This window comes from Toxotes jaculatrix, chromosome 24 (genome assembly GCF_017976425.1).
Source record: "Toxotes jaculatrix isolate fToxJac2 chromosome 24, fToxJac2.pri, whole genome shotgun sequence".
NCBI lineage: Eukaryota > Metazoa > Chordata > Actinopteri > Toxotidae > Toxotes > Toxotes jaculatrix.
Window position 1 is genome coordinate 112,816 of NC_054417.1, and position 21,392 is coordinate 134,207.

The 21,392-nt window shown below is 50.0% G+C and overlaps 3 protein-coding genes and 1 long non-coding RNA gene across 5 annotated transcripts; 1 reads left to right on the forward strand and 3 right to left on the reverse strand.

Annotated features, from left to right (window-relative positions):
* Positions 1 to 397: 397 nt before the first annotated feature.
* Positions 398 to 2,731, reverse strand: LOC121178134. Of its 2 annotated transcripts, none has more exons than XR_005893474.1 (5): positions 2,680 to 2,731; positions 1,533 to 1,647; positions 778 to 1,200; positions 560 to 611; positions 398 to 456 (listed from the first exon to the last, which is right to left on the reverse strand). It is a non-coding gene; the product is annotated as an uncharacterized LOC121178134 (long non-coding RNA). The 2 variants fall into 2 exon arrangements; XR_005893475.1 differs by lacking the exon at positions 2,680 to 2,731 and adding an exon at positions 2,082 to 2,192.
* A 1,960-nt stretch (positions 2,732 to 4,691) lies between these two features.
* On the reverse strand, positions 4,692 to 6,130 carry LOC121178214 (cyclin-dependent kinase 5 activator 2-like; the record flags this gene model as incomplete). Its single annotated transcript, XM_041032779.1, has 3 exons — positions 5,699 to 6,130; positions 5,277 to 5,414; positions 4,692 to 5,027 (listed from the first exon to the last, which is right to left on the reverse strand). Coding segments are annotated over exons 1-3 (906 nt in total), but the record flags the coding sequence as incomplete, so codon positions are not given.
* A 1,700-nt stretch (positions 6,131 to 7,830) lies between these two features.
* fmnl2b (formin-like 2b) lies at positions 7,831 to 16,363 on the forward strand. The gene is made up of 28 exons (XM_041032075.1): positions 7,831 to 8,055; positions 8,407 to 8,490; positions 8,911 to 8,991; positions 9,121 to 9,197; positions 9,295 to 9,378; positions 9,613 to 9,756; positions 9,837 to 9,963; positions 10,130 to 10,206; positions 10,297 to 10,390; positions 10,471 to 10,545; positions 10,731 to 10,841; positions 10,970 to 11,119; positions 11,329 to 11,430; positions 11,567 to 11,787; positions 12,478 to 12,590; positions 12,745 to 12,921; positions 13,124 to 13,144; positions 13,246 to 13,370; positions 13,475 to 13,677; positions 13,952 to 14,186; positions 14,268 to 14,336; positions 14,437 to 14,517; positions 14,750 to 14,879; positions 14,960 to 15,120; positions 15,218 to 15,319; positions 15,472 to 15,567; positions 15,761 to 15,884; positions 15,975 to 16,363. Exons 1-28 carry the CDS (start codon positions 7,939 to 7,941, stop codon positions 16,061 to 16,063), a joined length of 3,270 nt encoding a protein of 1,089 aa, XP_040888009.1. The 5' UTR covers positions 7,831 to 7,938; the 3' UTR covers positions 16,064 to 16,363.
* Positions 16,364 to 17,584: 1,221 nt separating this feature from the next.
* On the reverse strand, positions 17,585 to 21,141 carry rgn (regucalcin). The gene is made up of 8 exons (XM_041032091.1): positions 20,996 to 21,141; positions 19,727 to 19,936; positions 19,454 to 19,636; positions 19,257 to 19,357; positions 19,051 to 19,165; positions 18,801 to 18,932; positions 18,027 to 18,181; positions 17,585 to 17,944 (listed from the first exon to the last, which is right to left on the reverse strand). Exons 2-8 carry the CDS (start codon positions 19,887 to 19,889, stop codon positions 17,894 to 17,896), a joined length of 900 nt encoding a protein of 299 aa, XP_040888025.1. The 5' UTR covers positions 19,890 to 19,936; positions 20,996 to 21,141; the 3' UTR covers positions 17,585 to 17,893.
* Between the last annotated feature and the right edge of the window lie 251 nt (positions 21,142 to 21,392).

Consider the following 21,392-nt stretch of genomic DNA (forward strand, 5'->3'; position numbering starts at 1 on the left):
CTCATGGTCCTCTTGATCAGCTCCTCCATCCTGCACGGCTACTGATGTTATGCTGGACGCAGTGTCCATCTTTTGAAGCCGAAGCGTTGAGACAGTGGTTCCATCCCTGCTTCAGCAGGCCTACAGTCACGTGACCACTGTGATTGATGAGTCCTTGAGGTTCTTCTCCCCAGGTCTTCCACTCTGAATCCTTCAGTGTAGAAACACTGAGCAGTATTGGCCAACATGCATCCTCATGGTTCTCTGGATCAGCAGCTCCTCCATCCTGCACAACACACAAAGAAACACACTCAACATTAGCCATAAGTGCTAGGCAAGTCAAACACTGGAAGTTAAAACATCTTAAAACACTTCCACATGCAGCAGGGGGCGTACCTGAGCTCCACACTGGCCTCATCCGAGCTGGAGTCCCACTCAGACAGATGCAGCTCATTCCATTGGATCTCCTCCTCCAGCCTGCACGACACAGAAACACACACATCAACTACCGCCACCAACCAACTCCACACTTGCATGTTCACTGACTCTGAAACAAGTACATAGGCTAAACACAACTTACCTAGGCTCCGCCCTGACCATGGCTGCGTCAAGTCCTACTTCAGCAGGGGCTGCTACAGAAAAACAGATTAATGCAGGCAAAACGTCAAAGCACTACAACAGAAACATTGCGCAATGTTGTCACAGACATCCATCCTGCGCAAGACAGACACAACACGAGCATCAAACACAAACCAGCCAGTGCAGCAAAAACACTATCACATGCTGCAAGAGCCTTACCTGCACTGCACCTTCAACTCCTCCATGACATTCTTCAGCAAGATGACTCGAACCAGGACCACACTGCCAACCAAAACCTGCTACACACACACACACACACACACACACCTGCCTCATCGACCCTAAACCGCCACACCTACACATCGACCCGAGCACAGACCAAAGAAGCTGACACCCACAACATTGCAAGCCGAAGACGACAATCTCACACAAACCGAACCGCCGCTGTCCCAAATGCCATCCACACACGCACAACTAAACCCGGCCGCACACTTGGTCGCAAACACGCCACCATGCTACACAACACCATGCTACACGCTACAGCCCACACGACCAACACGTCAGGTGCTAACGCTCTCCCTACTCTGTCCCCCGACACACTACACTGCCAAACAGGTGGTCACCAAACCACACCTGTTACAGCTAAACAAAACACAGACAGACACACACAAAACAAGAGAAAAAACACAAACAGGCAAATGAATGTTTTTTTTATGACACTCATGGCACTTTATTATTATTGCTCTCAAACGGTCCTCTGGATCAGGGCCTCTGGATCAAGTCCTCCGACCTGCAAATAAGCACAGCTCTCATTTTTCAACACTGTGCAGCAAAGGGGCCTCCCCGCTCTCCACGCTGGCCACAGCCTGGTCCAACTTCGAACCACACACAGCCGCCGACAGCTACCTGCTGAAAACCACCACAAAACACAGAATGACACACTGAGCTCACTTTAGCCACGTGCATCCACTCACCTCGTCTCTCGGCATCCTCTGGATCACCAGCAGGTGGCGGACTGGAGCTGCACCCTGGCCCTGGCCACGGCCTCACAGTTGGACCCCCCCTCGACACAGCCAGAAACAGCAGCGCCTGCAAAAACACACACACACACACACACACACACACACACACATATGATACAGCTTTGACCAAAGCAAACACTCTCCTCCTGGATTCAGCTCGGATCACACACTCCGCCTCCACCCATTCATCCTTTGACCATCACTAACAACGTTACTCCACCCACATCACGAGCACCACGTCACAGACATGAAACACGGAACCACAACTTCAGCACCGGATCCGACCTGCACCTGTTCCTAACACCTCTGACGACACCCCGCGTGGACCGACAGTCTGAGGACAACAACGCTAGGACCGAATGAATACGTGAACCCAGATCCCGGAGGACATGTCCTCCACACACATTTAACACAGAGACACAAAAGCTGCGTCCTCTCTCAGCCTCACCACACATCAACCTGCTCACACTGCATCTACTGAAGATGGAAAACAACATTTACCTGAGCAGCGCTGCAGACTCCACCTCCATCACCTGCACTCTGAGCACCGCCACCCACACAGCAGGACAACCCGGGACGAATACGCAGGACCGTGTCTGACATGCGCCTAAGATTCGGCGGCCTGTGATAGTGTGAAGTCAGACACAGACTCATTAATAATACGTTTTACCACGTGCGCACTTTAAAAACAATAACAAAGAGCAGAGAACACCTGAGAACTAACAGCTCTGGTTAACCAAGTGTGTGTGTGTGTGTGTGTGTGTGTGTGTGTGTGTCGTAGAAACTAAATAAACACAAACTGCTTCTCAGCGACTTGTTCCCGCCATAAACTCATAACAACAGCAAACAAGCTACACGCTGTTTACACACGTTACCGTCTTCACTTTAAACAGTGTTTAGCAGCTGCTACACAGAGACGTTCCGCGCGCTAACCGACGGTGACCGCTCTGTAAAAACTCCCACGCGCGCAGCTCGCCCTGCGTCAGCGACACACTCACAGACTCTTCACGAGCATCTAACAAACACATTCACGTTTTAACTCCGACTTTCTCAACACGAAATAACACAAAATAAAACACAAACAATTCGCTTCACTCACCGAAACGAAGGACGCGCCTCTGTAGATTTGAAATCGCGCAACAGGAAGTACGTCATTCACCTGTACAGCCACCGGGACGCACGGGCCTGCTCACCTGACTGACCCGCCCACTTAAGAAATGGCGCCCATTAACAGCGCTGCGCGTTAAACATTTATCTTTCGTGTTCTTACCATAGACCGTATAAAACATGGACGTAGCACCCGTGAAGTCTAAAATTGTAGCCTAGCCTCTGGATGTAGCCGCCTAGCTCAGCCGATGGTTTAGCAAAGAGCTAACTGCCTGTGCCTGTCTATGGAGCTGTCACTCAACGTAACCACGCCCTAATTTATATAAGAATTTGAAGCCTAATTAACACTAAAACGGTTGTGCACCTCAGTCTTATTTAGTGTTATTTACTCTAATCTCGGCAGCTCCTTCAGCGTCACACACACGTCACACGTCTCTGAACACACCTCCATACCTGAGTCCCTGCTTGGCCTCTGACCTCTGACGTCACTTTTCTCTCGTTATTTTGATTTTTCCGCACATTGTTTCCTGTCAGTGAATTTCCTGCTGCGGTATCAATAAAGTTTTATCTTATTATCAACTTCACCTGCTTTTACTACAGCACACACCTATCTGCCCCCCCATCCCTCCTCCCATTCTCTCTATCCCTCCTCCCTCCCCTCCCCTCCCCCTCCCTCCCCCTGCAGCAAATTCATACCAATCAGCAGTGAGCCAACTTGTGTCATGTGATCTTCCTGATTCACAAAAACTGGAGCAGTGATGCAGCAGTGACTCACTGCAGTGACACACACGCACACACTCATCGCTTTTTCCTGGACATGAAAAAATATTTTCACATAAATTAAAGATTTTATTCACATTTTTATGATAAAACAGACAAAAGTCCAGGAGAGGAGACGAGGACAAGAGCAGAGAGGACAGGAGATGAGAGGTGGACATCCGTGTGACTGCTGTCGTTTCATTTACAACAAACAAAACTTTTGGCACTGATCAGTTTTACATTCAATCTTCAGTCATCACTGAGACAACATCACGTCCATCACCTGATCAGCAGGTCACATGTTCAGGTGCCGTCATGGCCGCCGAGCTGCCGCGTCATGAACATGCTGTGCATCTGTGAACAACAGTGGTTACCTGTGCTCAGGTGACATCATCAAACACCTTCACATCTGAATATTTGTGTCCTCAGATGATCATCACCATCATCAGCACCATCATCAGCACCATCATCATCACCATCATCATCATCATCATCAGCACCATCATCATCACCATCATCACCACCATCACCATCATCACCACCATCATCACCATCATCACCATCATCATCATCATCGCCACCATCATCGCCACCATCATCGCCACCATCATCACCACCATCATCACCACTATCATCATCATCATCATCATCATCATCATCACCATCATCATCATCATCATCATCGCCACCATCATCACCACCATCATCACCATCATCATCTGATCGAACGCCATCATCATCACCATCATCATCACCATCATCAACAGGAAGCAAACATCTGTTCCCTGTTACCATCAGAGAGTAACACTGATCACATGTTGACACATGACCCTGAGGGTCAAAGTTCATCAAGTTCCTGTTGTACACATGATGTGTGTGTGTTATAACTGACACACTAACCTTTGTTCAGATATAAAAACAAACTAAATGAGGCTGCTCAGGATGATGTACGGTTGCCATAGTAACTCATCTACATCCACGATGGCATGATCAGAGGATACTGTTGATTTTGATTGACAGCATGCAGTTACATTCCGTCACAGTAACAGGTAACATTACAGCTGCAGGTGCAGCCAGGTTACATTCACACCTCAGCGGGTCGACGGCTGCTGGGCGAGTCAGGTAAACACGGACTGTTTTCTTCTCTCTCTCTTTCTTGATGTTTTAGCGATCCAGATGAACAGTTCCGCGTCCCTCATCGTTCTCCTTGTCCTCCTCTTCCTTCTCCACCTTCATTTTCCCTCCCTCCTCCTCCCTCTCCCTCCGCCTCACTCCCCCCTGCTTCTTCAGGTCCTGAAACACCTCAGTGAAGAAGTGCGGGTCGGCGTTGATTCGGAGCATGTCGGCACTCAGGCGTTCGATCAGCTCCAGTGCCCGTTCCCAGAATGCATCACGGCTGTACTCCACAAGGAAAGGTTTGAGGGGATATGAGATCTCATTACCCAGGTAGGAGTAGGCCAGGTACAGGCAGGTGAGGAAGGTGGCATGAAGCTCCTGCTGCGAAGACGTGTCCTCGTCCACCGCCTCTCGACACAGCAAGTACACAAAGACCAGACCGGCAGGACTGATGAAGCACTGGTCCTGTGCAGAGACAGAAGACAGAGAAAGTACTGGACTGCAGTGGCAGGACAGAGAATATTCTTACTACAGACACAGGACACAGAGGAGTACTGCTGCCAATGAGAGGAGGACAATAGCATCTCGGAGGAAGGATCCAGGATCCAAGGATTAGGACAACCTGCAGACGTTTGAGTCTCAGCAGGAGGACTCTGAGGACGGATTGTGGACATCTGGAGACTCAACGCCGACCATCAAACCTCAAACACCAACCTGCCAGCCTTGAACCAGCAGCGCTCGGTCCACGTTTCTGAACCACAGGACGACATGATTGGACGACAGGTCCTTCAGCTTGATGCAACGACGACACAGAAAATCAGAAAGACAACGAAGCAGCTCACCGGTGGACGCCTGCAGAGGGACAGACACGAGATGGACAGGATGATCAGGATCAGCTGCCACAGAACTGATCCTGATGGAAAACTCATTAAAGCTCTCTGTTTCTGTTTCAGCAGAAATTTCGACAACAGAAGACGACAAATGAAATAAAATAATTCGGGGAAAAACTTAATTTAACATAAGATAAAAAAAACCTCGCATCACAATAAATTTAAAGATGGGTGGGGGGGGTCAACACACACACACACACACACACACACACACTCACTCACTCACTCACTCACTCACACACCGACCTGTACCACTACCCTCCGCGGTGAGATGATCAGGTCCGGCCTGTCCTGCTTCTGCTTCTGCTCGGGGACCGTGGGGACGGGTACCGGGATGGGTCCGTGCCTCTGTCCGGCCTTTAGCGCTCTGTGGCGGTCGTCGGTGACCGCCTGCTCCCGATGCACGTGTCCGGGATCGGACACCCCTGGATTCACCTTCTTCCCGCCCTTCCTCTTCGCTCGCGCGGCCACGAGCCGTTTCTTCCACCTGAGCGCGTGCAGCAGCACTGGGTGACGTTTCTTCTTCTTCTTCTTCTTCTTCTTCTTCTTCTTCGCGTCCTCCTCCTCCTCCTCCTCGCGGGCCTCCACCGGCTTTTGCACCGCGAGTTCCACGAGCTTTTCCGGCCCACGAGACGCGGCTTTCCGCGCACCCGGAGACAGAGACAGCACCGTTCCCATGACGACAACCGGACCGAGCGGCGCGAGCCTCTCTGCGACAGCGCAGGAGGAGGGGGAGGAGGAAGATGCGTCTGTCTGTCTGTCTGTCTGTCTGTCTGTCTGTCTGTCTGTTAAACCGTCAGAAAGACAGAGTCATCCCGGAGACACGGCGGTCTGTCTGTCCCTCCGTCCTCCTGTCTGTCTGTCCCGGTGAGTCCGTACCTGTCTGTCTCTCTGTGACGCAGACTGAAGCGGGGACTGCAGAGACTCTGTCCGTGGTGCTGAATCTGATCACAGTTCAGCTTAAAGCTGCAGACACACGAGCGCTTCTCACCTCACCTGGCGCCGACATAATGCACGTGGAGCACTCACCGAGCGTGCGTGTGTCTCTAACTATACTGTGCTAACACACACAACTATCTTCAGATGTTTGTTTACAAATGATCAGATTTTATTTTTATGGATAAAGAAAATATAAAACAATATTAAACCTCACAACACCACACAACACTATACAACACTACACTACACTACACTACACAACACTACACAACACTACACTACACTACACTACACAACACTACACAACACTACACTACACTACACTACACAACACTACACTACACTACACAATACAACACTACACTACACTACACTACACTACACAACACTACACTACACAACACTACACAACACTACACTACACAACACTACACAACACTGCACAACACAACACTACACAACACTACACTACACTACACTACACAACACTACACAACACTACACTACACAACACTACACAACACTACACTACACTACACTACACAACACTACACTACACTACACAATACAACACTACACTACACTACACTACACTACACAACACTACACTACACTACACAACACTACACTACACAACACTACACAACACTACACTACACAACACTACACAACACTACACTACACAACACTACACAACACTGCACAACACAACACTACACTACACTACACAACACTACACTACACTACACTACACTACACTACACTACACTACACTACACAACACTACACTACACAACACACTAAGTGTGAAAATGTTATTTCTTGGACACTTCACAATAAAAGCCTCTCAGAGAAAACACAGTACTTTCCCCCCCAGAACAGCTGGAAGACTTTTATTCTATAAATTGAAAGGAAACAGAAGTGATGTCAGTAGGAAGAGGAAGTGATCAGGAAACGAGTTCACCGATCAAACTAACAAATTAAAATCAAAAACTGAGCAAACTCAGCCCCATGACTGCTGACTGTGTGTGTGTGTGTGTGTTGTGGGCGGAGCCTGTGGCAGCAGAAGGTTCATTGTCTGAGGAAGCAGAGAGAGGGGGGGCAGAGGGAGGGTCGAGCGAGGTAGACAAAGACTGCAGCTGGCAGAGAGAGAGAGAGAGAGACAAAGAGGGGGTAGGCCGACTCTCTCTTTCTTTCTTCATGTGGGGGAGGAGAGGGGGAGGATTAACTGGCTCATCTGCCACACACACACACACACACACACACCCGGCAGCACAGCAAAGCTTCATCAGCAGCAGCAGCAGCGGCGGCGGTGGAAGAAACAAGGACAAGAGACAAAGACAGAGACAGAGACGAGAGGAGGAAGGAGACGATCTGCACCGTCTGAGGAGACAGACGGGAAGAGAGAGAGACAGGCCCTCTGCACCTCAACCGCCCGTCTGTGTCTGTGATGGCCGACCACATGTTCCTGCTGTTGTGCGTCTGCTGAGTGTGTTGTGTAGGTGGGTGTGTTTGCTCCGTTCGTGGTTTCACGGCGACTGTGTGTGATGGGTAACGCAGAGAGCATGGAGAGCCAGCTGGCCGTGATCCGGTCCAGAGCCGCACCGGTTCGACTCCCGATGCCGGACCCGGCCGAGCTGGAGGAGAGGTTCTCCATCGCACTGGTGAGTACGCAACACACATGAACACAAACACACATGAACACAAACACACACGTAGGCGTGACACACAGGAGACACATAGGAGACACATAGGAGACATACTGAAAACACGTAAGTGGGACTGAATGAACGACTCTGACATGAGGACGAGCTGCGTCCATACTGGACTGAACAGAATCAGATTTGTTTCTGCACTTTGGGTCCAGAGACGTGGACAAGCCGCTGATCCCGTCATCGTTAGAGCAGCTGCTGAAAACCGTGTCCGTGGTCTTTGGCCTGTGATTCTTCTGAGATCCTCAGAGTCCAGACATGTCGGTCTCTGCAGGACTCACAGCTGCTTTTTTTCTGTTTCAGAACTCCATGAACCTGCCTCCTGATAAGGTGCGTCTGCTGCGTTCCTACGACAATGAGAAGAAGTGGGAGCTTATCTGTGATCAGGTAGGTGACGTCGATAAACATCATGAATTTCAGTCACTTCCTGCCTGAAGAACCAGGACTGACAAAAACCTGAGACCAGAACCGTGAAAAAGTCGGACCAGATTCACTCTGGACGTTCAGGACTGACGAAGCTGGACTTTGGCTTCGTGAGCTCAGGAGTGAGTCAGGTGCTGGTCCACCTGGTGCCGGTCCACCTGGTGCTGGCCCACCTGCATCCTGCAGACCAGCTGTGATGCAGGTGGACGGAGAAATCGATGACATTTGTTTTTCTGTTGGATAAAATCTTCTTTAAACTCTTCTTCAAACTGTGAAATGCTAAAAACTGCAGGTGAGCCGATGACGTGACTGTGTTTTTAACCAGAGACAGGTGAGCAGGACTAACCTGACACCATTCAATCCCTGTGTGTGTGGTTGATTTAGGAGAGATTCCAGGTGAAGAATCCTCCACACACCTACATCCAGAAGCTGCGAGGCTTCCTCGACCCGGCTGTCACACGCAAGGTGAGCTGGGAAATCTGTCAACATTCGTTAGATTCAAAATATTTAAACGTAAAATCTGGAGCCAACATCTGTCTCTCTCTACCTGTCTGTCTCTCACCTGTCTGTCTCTCTCTACCTGTCTGTCTACAGAAGTTCAGAAGGAGAGTCCAGGAGTCGACTCAGACACTCAGAGAGCTCGAAATTTCTCTTCGTACCAACCACATCGGGTACCTGTCTGTCTGACCACATGCCTCTGTGTCTCTAGACCACCTGTCTCTTTCTCTCTAACCTGTCTCCCTCTCTCTGTGACCCGTCTGTCTGTAGGTGGGTCAGAGAGTTTCTGAACGAGGAGAATCGCGGTCTCGATGTTCTGGTCGAGTACCTTTCCTTCGCTCAGTACGCCGTCACGTATGTTTCTACAATTTGATGCATTAACTCCAACATGACACGTGAACACAGTGAAGGACTGAACCTGTTCACCTGTTTACATCCTGAGTTCATTCAGCTGTTCAGGTGGCAGCGGTTTACCTGTGAGCCAATCAGAGCGCTCACTGTCTGGGGGATCTGATGTGAGACGGCATGAGGATACGCACACGCCACAGCTGATCTGACGTTTGTGTTTTTATGTGTGTAAATCCTCAGGTTTGACGGAGAGCAGTCCGAGGCCGGAGGCGAGGCCTCGTCCATCGACTCTCCCTGGAGTCGGTCCATAGAGGATCTCCATGGCGACTGCAGCCTCCCCTCCCCATCGTCCTCTGCCCCGCGAGCAGCTCGACACTCCATCAGGTACCGAATGAAAACGTACAACAGATAAAGTGAGCGGATAAATTCAGCGTGCTGTCTGACCGTGTTTTCTGCGTTCGTAGTTCGACTCTGGTGACTCGCTCCAACACGCTGCCGAGTCGTCGAACTCTGAAGAACTCGCGACTCGTCTGTAAGAAAGACGACGTTCACGTTTGTATCATGTGTCTGAGAGCCATCATGAACTACCAGGTAACAAACAGCTCACAGCAACACGCCTGCTCAGAGCGGGAAACGTTTCAGCGGCTGAGTCTTCGTCTTTAACTCGCTGCTGTGCATGTGACGTGTTCAGCTCTGAAAGTCTGAGTCGTTACGTAGAAATGATGAAGTAACTGTGACTCGTCTGAATTTTCCTCAGTACGGTTTCAACATGGTGATGTCACATCCTCATGCTGTCAACGAAATCGCCCTGAGCCTCAACAACAGGAACCCGAGGTCAGTCCCACAACACAAACACCGCAAACACCACAAACACAAAGGCAGCCAATGACTGTGGAGTACAAACCCCCCCATCTCCCCCCCCAGGACGAAGGCTCTGGTGTTGGAGCTGTTAGCCGCCGTGTGTTTGGTCAGAGGAGGACACGAGATCATCCTGTCGGCCTTCGACAACTTCAAAACCGTAAAGAGCGTTTCACCCTCACAGCCCTGACCGATTAACCGATTAACTGATTGATGAACTGATCGACTGCTCTGTTGCAGGTGTGCTCAGAGTCGATGCGTTTCGAGAAGTTAATGGAACATTTCAAGAACGAAGACGACAACATCGACTTCCTGGTACGAAAGTTGGATTTTCTCACTCACGTCCTCAAACAGCTGACGATGAGTTTGAGTTGATCGATAATCATCAGGATCGTTCCTGTAAATCACTCACCTGTACAGTCTGAGCAGCTTACATCATCAGCTTAATAAGTGGAAGTTAACGGAGCACATCTTTGTTGTTGCCGTGGTAACGGCCACAGGTGGCCTGCATGCAGTTCATTAATATCGTGGTCCATTCAGTGGAGGACATGAACTTCAGAGTCCACCTGCAGTACGACTTCACCAAACTCAACCTGGATGAACACCTGGAGGTAACACGGTCACATGATCAGCTCACAGTCGGTCACATGACTCCTGTCCAACCATCAGTCCTCACTTTCAGTGTCTCACAAACTTTGAACCCGTCTCTCTTCCTGCCTCCCCACCTGTCTCACCTCAGAGGCTGAAGCACACAGAGAGCGACAGGCTGCAGGTGCAGATTCAGGCGTACCTTGACAACGTGTTCGACGTCGGGACGCTGCTGGAGGACGCCGAGACCAAAACCGCTGCTTTGGAGAGAGTCGAGGAACTGGAGGAGAGCCTGGGCACGGTGAGACAGACAGGTAGAGAGACAGACAGGCGTACAGACCTGATGTCTGTCTCTCTGTCCTCAGATATCAAAGCATCTGCTGTATGTGGTGAACGAAGCGATAACAGACAGACAGGACAGATTTAGAGACAGTCAGGTATAAAGACAGACAGGAAGAGAGACAAACAGGTGTCTTACTGACCTGTTCCTGTCTCTCTCTCTGTCCTCAGATGTCAGAGCGCGTGTTGGACGTGGAGAATGAAGCGATGCTGAAGATCGTTGAATTGGAGAAACAGCTGATGCAAACCAACAAGGAGCTGGACCACCTCCGGGTGAGTGCCGTTATCACGGAAACGATGTATACAATGACACTAACGGGACAGATGTTAAAGGATCAGTCGGCTGACTCTGATCAGTAAACAACACGCAGACACCGGACTGTCCCTTTAACCCTTCTTACCTGTGCAGGAGGTGTACGCCAGCGCCAGCTCCCAGGTGCACACCCTGCGGCGGATCGTTCGAGAAAAGGACCAGACGATCCGCCGTCAGAGTCGTCTGGAGCGCCAGGCTCAGGACGTCCAGCAAGCCGGAGGACCTGGAGCTCCACAACCCCAGAGAGGAGAGGGGGACGGGGGGGTGGCTGACTCCGCCTCCCCCTCACCTCCACCGTGTCCTAACCTGTCCCCCAGGTAAGGCCTCATCTTTCACCTAGGAGAGCAAATGAAAATGTTAAAGACAGTTGGACACGTCTTAAACGTCTGTCCCAGTGTTCACGTCCATCCGTCGCTGCTGGACATGGACATAACATAAGATAAGAGAATCCTTTATTAGTCCCTCAGTGGGGAAATTGCATTTAGCAACAGCAGGGGTACAGTAAATAAATCTATAAGTAAGAGGCCGGAACAAGATTAAATAAGCACTATTCCAATAACAGAATAACTAAGAACTAAACTAAGAAAGATATCTGCAGTATGTACATACATTAATATGAGAGGGAGATAAGTGTTGCACATTGATATTGGTATTGCACTGATAGTTGCCTGGAATTGTTATCAAGTTTGTGTGTCAATGCTCATTATAGAGTCTGACAGCAGCAGGAAGGAAAGATCTTCTAAATCTCTCCTTCACACACTGAAGCTGCTCTGCAGAGCTGACAGGACATCCTGCAGGGGGTGGGACTCATGGTCCAGCATAGATGACAGTTTTGCTAGGACCCTTCTGTCCCTGACCTCTCGCACTGAGTCCAGAGGACAGCCCAGGACAGAGCTGGACTTCCTGATTAGTGTGGGAGACGAGCAGCAGACCAGAGCACAGGGGTTATAACAGTAACTGCTGACTCAGTGATTTGTTGTTGATTGATCATTGATTGACTTCTGCAGCCCAGAGACCGTAGCCTTTCACAACATTGGACCAGTGATGGGTGGAGCTCCAGGCACGCCGGCCCCACCCCCTCCTCCTCCTCCTCCTCCTCCACCACCAATGCCAGACACAGGTGGGTTTCAGGTCCACCAATCAGAGCTCAAACTGAGTGCTGCTGAGTCAGCTCTGCCAGTACCACAGCTGACTCAGCAGAACCAGTACTACCAGTCACTGAGCCGCCACCAGTAACACACCAGTAAACTCCGCTCCTCTCTTTGTCTTTAAAGGGTCCAACGGGCCGTACCCTCCTCCCCCCGCTCCTCCCCCTCCCCCTCCGCCACCCCCCTGTCGGACCAGTGAGCTCTCCTCCTCTGTTCCCATGGCCCCTCCCCCTCCCCCAGCTGCCCCCCCCCTCCCAGGGTCAGGGGGGTCACCGACGGTCATCTTTAACTCCGGACTCGCAGGTGAGACGGTTCTCCATGTTTCTGAGATGCAGCTGTTTTCCTCCTGTTGTTGTTGTTTACACAAATAACCCGAACTCTCAGATCTGTCGCCTCACAGTTTGACACCAGGGCAGGAATATTTGCCCCGGTGCAGATTTAGAGTAGAAACATGACGGACGCTGTTTCACTGACACTCACATGTTTCTCTCTCGTGCTGCGACAGAGGGTCCACTCAAGCTATTCTGTAAGTGTCTTCACTGTCTCTTATTAAACCGTCCTGCATCCGTCTTTGGTCAGCTGGAAGTCTCCTCCTGTCCTCACCTGTCCACCTGTCTCCTCCTGTAGCAGTGAAGATAAAGAAGCCGATCCAGACCAAGTTCAGGATGCCGGTGTTAAACTGGGTCGCTCTGAAGCCAAGTCAGATCAACGGGACGGTCTTCAATGACATTGATGACGAGGCCATCCTGCAGGTCCGCACGACGCCACAGAGCTGAAGCATCCTGACGTTCACACAACCACATTAACGTTCTCTAACCCGTCTCCCTCTCTCTCTGATTACCTGTCTCCCTCTCAGAACCTGGACGTCGAGGAGTTTGAGGAGCTGTTTAAGACGAAGGCTCAGGGTCCAGCCGTGGACTTGACCCTGTCCAGACAGAAACTTCCTCAGAAAGCTCCGTCCAAAGTTTCTCTGCTGGAGGCCAACAGAGCCAAAAACCTGGCCATCACCCTGAGGAAGGCCGGCCAGGGGTCAGAGGTCATCTGCCGAGCCATCCACACGTAGGTGAAACTGCACCAGAAACAGAACCAGTATTTCCTGTAGCAGCAGCCACCGGCACACTCGGTCCTGTGCCGGCACCATGTGACCATGTTTAACATGTCTCCGGTGACCTTTGGCCCAGTGCGGGCTCCAGAATCAGGCGGCGGTCTGACCCTGATGGACGCAGGCCGCTGATCGGGAACATGGTCGTCCTTCGGTCCAGCAACAGAAACAGGACTTGCTGCGTCAGGCGGAGACGATTTCATGTAACTCAGCAGTCTGTCGTTTGTACAGGTTCGACCTGCGGACGGTCCGGGTCGACTTCGTGGAGTGTCTGATGCGTTTCCTGCCGACGGAGACCGAGGTGAAGCAGCTGCGACAGTACGAACGGGACAGGAAACCTCTGGAGGCTCTGAGCGACGAAGACCGGTTCATGATGCAGTTCAGTCGAATCGAGAGACTCGGTCAGCGTATGTCCATCATGACCTTCATGGGCAACTTCGCCGACAACGTCCAGATGTTAACTCCGGTAAGACAGACAGGCAGAAGGACAGATGTGGTGACAGACAGGTAGGAGTGACCCGTCTCACTGTGCTGTGTTTCCTCTCAGCAACTCCACGCCATGATCGCCGCCGCGGTTTCTATCAAATCCTCTCAGAAGCTCAAAAAGATCCTGGAGGTCAGTGTGCGTGTGTGTGTGTGTGTGTGTGTTCACAGGCGTATGTTTGCATGAACAGATCATGTGACTGAGTGAAACTTCACCTGTTGTGTTGCTGCAGATCATCTTGGCTCTGGGGAACTACATGAACAGCAGCAAGAGAGGAGCAGTGTACGGGTTCAAGCTGCAGAGTCTGGACCTGGTAACAGACACACAGACACACACACACACACACACACACACAGTTTCATATTAACATCAGTGTAATCAAACAACATGTGACCATTTGTGACATTCCTACCACAATAAAAGTCCCTGTAACCTTTGATAGGATGAGTCTGAACAGGAAGCTGCTCAGTTTGCGACAGCGCTGCTTTTATGATCGTTATGACTGCTGACTGTGTATGTGTGTGTGTGTGTGTGTGTGTGTGTAGCTCCTGGAGACAAAGTCGACTGACAGGAAACAGACGTTGCTTCATTACATGGCTAACGTGGTGAGAGAGAAATATCCTGCAGTGTCTCTGTTTTATAACGAGCTTCACTACGTGGACAAAGCTGCTGCAGGTGAATCCATCAGCCAATCACAATGCTCCAGACCTTTCATCATCCCTGTCACTCACCTGTGTGTCCACCTGTGTGTGCAGTGAGTCTGGAGAACGTGCTGTGCGATGTGAAGGAGCTGCAGCGCGGCATGGAACTCACCTGGAGAGAGTTCAGCGTTCAACACAATGCGACGCTCAAAGACTTCATCAGCAGGAACGAATCACGGCTCAACAAACTGCAGGAGGACGCGCGCATCGCACAGGTGAAACAAAGCCCTGACACGTTCAAGACCCGGGCTCCGAGTCAAAGATCTGATCCAGAGTCTGAAAAACCTGATGATTGGTTTGGTTCGGTTTCAGGACGCGTTTGAAGACGTGGTGAAGTTCTTTGGAGAGAGCTCCAAGACGATGCCGCCCTCCGTCTTCTTCCCTATCTTTGTTCGCTTCATCAAAGCGTACAGGGTAAGTAAACAGACACAACTTGGGCCCCGCCCCCTCACCTGGGGCATGAACTATGAGCCTCAAGCCCCTCCCACAGCGGTACTGCAGAAGTCAACTTGGAAACAGGTCAGGAATCATGGAGCCAATGGCGTTTGTGTCTTCATGTCTTCCAGGCGGCCGAGGAGGAGAACGAGCAGAGGAGGCGTCAGGAGCAGATGCTGCTGGAGAAACTGGAGCAGGAGGAGCAGCAGGAGGAGGAGGAGACAAAGGTAAGAGTCTGACCTCTGACCTCCTGCAGGACCAGAGCACTTCCTACTGCGTCATGAGAAGTGGAGTGACATCATCATCCACGCTCTCATCTGATTGGTTTGAATTTGTTTGCTCATGATGTCAACATACACACACACACACACACTCACCTGATTCACCTTTTCGGCCTCTTCATCTCCTCCCCCTCCTCAGTCTCCGTCCCACAGGGGGAAGCGGCAGCAGCAGGAGCTGATCACAGAACTGAGACGACGACAAGGAAAAGACAGTCGCCATGTTTATGAAGGGAAAGACGGAGCGATAGAGGACATCATCACAGGTAAACCCTCCAACCCAGGTAAACAAACACATGTTCGACCAGGTGTTCCCTGTCTATCGTCTGATTGGTTCTTTTTTGTCTTACCTGTAGCTCTGAAGACCGTCCCCTTCACTGCTCGATCGGCCAAACGTAGCTCTCGCTTTTTCTGTGACCCCGCCCACACCGAGGAGCACTACTAACACAGAGAGAGGGCGAGAAACCTGACATCAGAGAGAGAGAGAGCAAACGTTTCATGTGATCATGTGATCATGTGACCTGAGGACAACGAAACATCCTCCTCAGCTCCTAACGCCCACTTTTAATCAGTGGACCCATTAGCACTTTGAACATTTCTAATCAATCAATGTGAGCTGATGACATCGTGATCTGTGATTTTATTGGTCAGTTTGTGCACAGACCGGGTGCCCAGATTCCACTTGACCTCTGACCTCTGGGAGCTGGTGCAGAGTCGAGACGAGACACAGCCGAGCGGTTCTCGACCTTTGACCCTATCACTCGAGTTCAGTTCCACTCAGACTAAACCTGGACCAACGACTTCAGTGGAAACTGAGGTCGGAGGTGAAGGAGAATCTGTCAGAGCTGAACCCAAACAGCAGCAGAGACGGGTTCACAGCTGAGCTGGATCACTTCAACACTCACTAAACTTTTCAATCAACTCGAAAGTTTCCCCATAAACGTCCTGAAACACGACCTGCTCAGAGGTCAGAGCCCCACCTCCTAAAAAAAATCCCACCGCGAGTCGTGGGTCAGCAGGTCTGTGGTTTTTTGGTTGTTCTGGGTTCCTGCAGTCTGTGTCTAACTGGTTCTTGTACAGGGTTCCACTCCTTTCTTTGTGTTCTACTGTATTCTGCAGCCTGATCAGAGCCGGAGACTCGGACTGAGCACGTGCACCACGAACAGGACACGTTCGTCATCACATCGTTCACCTGTGACTCCGGCTCGCTCCACCCACTGTCCCTAACCCCACCCTTTCATTTCTGCCTCTGTTAGCCTGTTAGTGTGTACCAGAGCCACATCAGCGGGAACTGAAAACACATTTGAACCAGGTGGATTTCTGGCCTCGTTGTTTACCTGAAGTTTGGATGTGAGCTGCAGTTTCGAGCTTCACCCTGAAGAGGGCACTGTAACACACCACCACATTTAAATTACTGCCCAGTTTGACCAGTTTGTCTCTGCTGCCCCATTAAGAACTCAGCAGTTTTATGGAAACTCTGAGTCTGAAGTGACTGAATTGGACATCCTGAATCTGCTGGTGAGGCTCTGATCAGGACACACCTGTAAATACACACACACATACACTGAGAAAACTATGAACCTGGACACACCTGAACAAAACCTGGAGAACCTTGGACAGGCCTGGACCTACAGGGACAAATCCTGAGCTGTAGTTGGACAGACCTGTATCTCACTGAATAGACTTGTCCTCTGGAATCCCCGTTTGCTTGTCCAGTCTGGTCTCTCAGACCTACAGAGACCTGGAGGGACATGGTTACACCTGGAAATACTTCAGACAGTGACTGATGTGTCCAGTCCTAGATACCCCGCCCCCCCCCCCCATCTTCCTTGACCTTTGAACTAAATGACAAACAGCACAAACTTTTCTACGTGTACAGAAACGTTTTCTAAAGTTGTGTATCGCCGCTCGTACTGTTCAGTGTTCATTGGTTGTGATTCTGCAAATAAAACGCACCCTGGTCACATGACGCCGACGCGTCGCACTTTAATGCAATCAACCTCAAAATCACATTAACACACAAACCACATTACCCACAATCCTCAGTGGTGTTCGGCATCAAACAGATCCGCTGGCTCATTGGGTGGTGAATGCTGATGTCACAGTTTGCTTATGTCTGATTGGCTGTCAGTCTCTTTGTTATTTCATTATATAAAAGGTAAAAGCTGAAAATCAACGAGGTGAATGAATGAATCAATACCAACGTTTACGATACAGTGAGCTAACAATCCGTCTGCTCATCGCTTCCTGCTGATGATCCTGACAACCATCCAGATCATCCTGAGAATGAGTTTGAAGGTCGACCTCTGACCCCGAGTCCTCTCACCTGCAGATAAACACACATACACACAGGTGCTCAGAATCACAGGTGAGTCAGTGATCCAGGTGAGCGGCTGACTGAGCCTCACCCTGAAGACGTGTCCGGCCAGCGGCTGCGACCCGCTGTCCGACTCGCTGAGGCCCAGACTAGCCGAGGTCACGTAGAGGTCACAGTAGCCTGGTCCTCCGAAACAACAGGAAGTGGTTTTTGTCACCGGGAGAGAGACCGTCTGCAGCCGTACACCTGAGAGGACAGAACAGGAGACCTTCACCTTCAGCACCACTTCATACACAACTTCAGTCCTAGGTAACCGCACTTGGTTTAGGTCACACCTATGGTTCACACCCGCTCAGGTCACATGACTCCAGGTGGGACCACTGTGGCAGACCGACACCAGTCCAGGTGTGAACGAGCCTACAGGAGTTACAACTCCAAAACAAACGTCTTCAAGTCCACAGAACTTTGACTGAGGAGTTCTGCAAACACCAGTATGACCAGCACAGACCAGCACGGACCAGCACAGGTCACATAACTCCAGGTGTGAAGGAGTCATGTGACTCCATTCTATAAAGTACTTACACCTGTACTGGCACAGACCAATAATAACAATAATAACAACAACAACAACAATAATAATAATAATAATAATAGGTTATTATCACTGTACGTGTCCCAGTACAACATCATTAGATGTAAATAAATAAATCTGTATTCACAGCCACATTAAATATATCAATGTGTGAACACCTGCAAGTTTTCATCTTCATTATCAGAAAGTTTCATTTCTAGTTTAAAGCTGTTTCTGCATCTGTTGATACAACAATTATAACCAGTGCTGAGCTGTACAACCAGTACAACTGACCAGTAGCAGGGTCAATGTTGATGACTCGTCCTCCGCTGTAACAGGCGACCCAGAGACGACCTTCAGCATCAACTGTCATGCCGTCAGGAAACCCCTCCCCCTCCTCCATACGATAAACCACACGGCGGTTACCTAGGCAACAACAATGACAAACACAGAGAAACACATACTTAGAAATGTTTAAATTTGCTGCTGCTGTAATTTCTTTGAAGGGTCAGAGTTATGTACTGCAGCACGAGGACACAGTTACCGAGGCGTCCGCTGTTTGAGTCATAGTCGAAGGCGTCCACGGTCAGAGACAAACTGTCGATGTAGAAAAATGTCTTCTGATCCAAAGACCAGTCCAGCCCGTTAGATATGTCCACCTAAGACAGACAGGTACAGATGGACAGACAAGTCAAGGACCGGTCCAGTCCGTTACATAGGTCCACCTAAGAGATAGACAGGTAGTCCTACCTGGCTCAGGTGTCTGGTCACAGTGAGGTCAGAGGTCAGAGAGAACAGAGACCCTTGTTGTTTCTGAACCTCCGTAGGTCGCTGCTCCTTCCCCATCGTACCTGAGACACATGACACCATTACCACAGCAACACAGTCAACCCCCACCCCCCCCATTACACACACAGGTAATCAGACGGGCGACCAGGTGAACTCACCTGCCAGCAGCCGACCGATCGGATCGACCTTCCCGTCATTCAGTCGATTGTTTGGTTTGTCCTCATCGACCTCAACCAGAGAGGTCATCGCCTGAGTCGACCAATCAACAGCCACGATGCTGCGACCTACACCTGCTACATAACCACCACACCTACGAGGAACAGCAAAGCCCACCGTGTCACCTGAGGACAGACAGACAGGTGTGATCATTACAGGTGTAACTAAAACTGAATTAACTCAGTTGAATATTTCCTGCGTGTTCATTGGCCGACCTGTCTTCACAGACTGGATCTCATTGGTCAGTGGAGTCCAGCGGTGGATTTTCTGACCAACAATGTCGACAAACAGCAACGTTTGTTCTGACTCCTCCCACACTGGGCCTTCACCAAGCACAGCGCTCGCTTTCACCACGCACTCCACTTCCACTGATGACATCACCGCCTGGCTGTCTGGACCTATCACTGAACAGGATTCACCCGTACCTGATAACATACATCATCATGATATGAACACAAAACACATTAGGAAATATTTCACAGTATTTCCACATCATAGGATAAACCCTGTGTTACTACAGTGTCACAGTGTGTGAGACACATGTCACAGTGTATGTGACATGTGTCTCACACACTGTGTCCGCAAACATTCAACTTCCACATGTAACAACAGGAAAATACACACAACATTCTACATTAGTACTGTGATAATACACCGCGAGCCATAGGATGACACAGTACTGCAAAATGTACTACATGAATACTGCACGTCAACATTCAGATACTACATGATATTACAACACAGTACAGTGGTATGCATACCACTCTATAAAGTACTGTGCTAAAGTACACAGTGTCTGCAGACTGCAACACACTGTACTGTTACATAACACCACACTACACAGAATTCTACATGTGCAGGACATGTACATCATATTTTACTGCTCTATATGTAACATGTAGAACTTCAACGTGTAGCACAGAATACTATTACTGCAGATTAGGCTGCAAGAAGTCGCAGAGCTAAATTATACTATGATTTCAGTTGTATATAAGGTATTACTGCAGTAATACTGAAGTTTACTTATTGACCCATTAACCAGGTCACTTCATATTTAAACTTTTTAAACAGGGATCTCTATTGCCAGACTCCTTTTACGATCCATCACTTTTTGGTGCCGTGTCGCTGATCGGAACTTCAGACCCGGTTGAAGCGAACTACAGACTTCAGCGGACTCTGAAGGTTTGTCTCCCTCATTCGGCTCAGAGACCTCTCACGGATCTGAAGCTCAGCTCAGCTTTCAGGGGTAAACCCGTGATTTCTGCCTCCGCCGTGTGATTGCGGTGATTTAGCAGTTTATTACTGACATCAGCGAACACAGACGCTTAAAATCAACTGATTTTTCAATGGAGTCTGGCTCAAAGGTCAGGCTCCGCTGCACCTCGGGTACTGATGTGCAGAACATGTAGTACAGCTTTGGATCGTGTACTTCCTGTTAGCAGCTCAGAGTTCAGATCAGTTTTAAAAGCACGAGACAAACCTACCTGCTGCTCTCACACTCAGCACGCGCTGCTTCTCTCAGTTTTCCTGAGTCTGTCCCACAGATTCCACACATCACGATGCATCAGCTGACAGCAGGACCGCTCCGCCCCTCCCAACCGGCCGACTCAGTCTAAACGCACCCGACCAGGTCAAAGTTCATCTCATTTCTCATCGATAATGAACATTGACCGGGACAATGATCCGCCACAGGCTTCAGCGAAAACACTCAGACCCGCATGTTGATCTATTATTATCGATACATCTGAGGAGGCGCAGGAAAACCTGAGGCTGATTTCACTTCGCTGGAGTCTGAACTTTTCCTGAAGGATGGAGAACCAGACCTTTAACTGTACACACATCATGTGACCGCGGCACACGGAGGTCACAGACCAACACCTG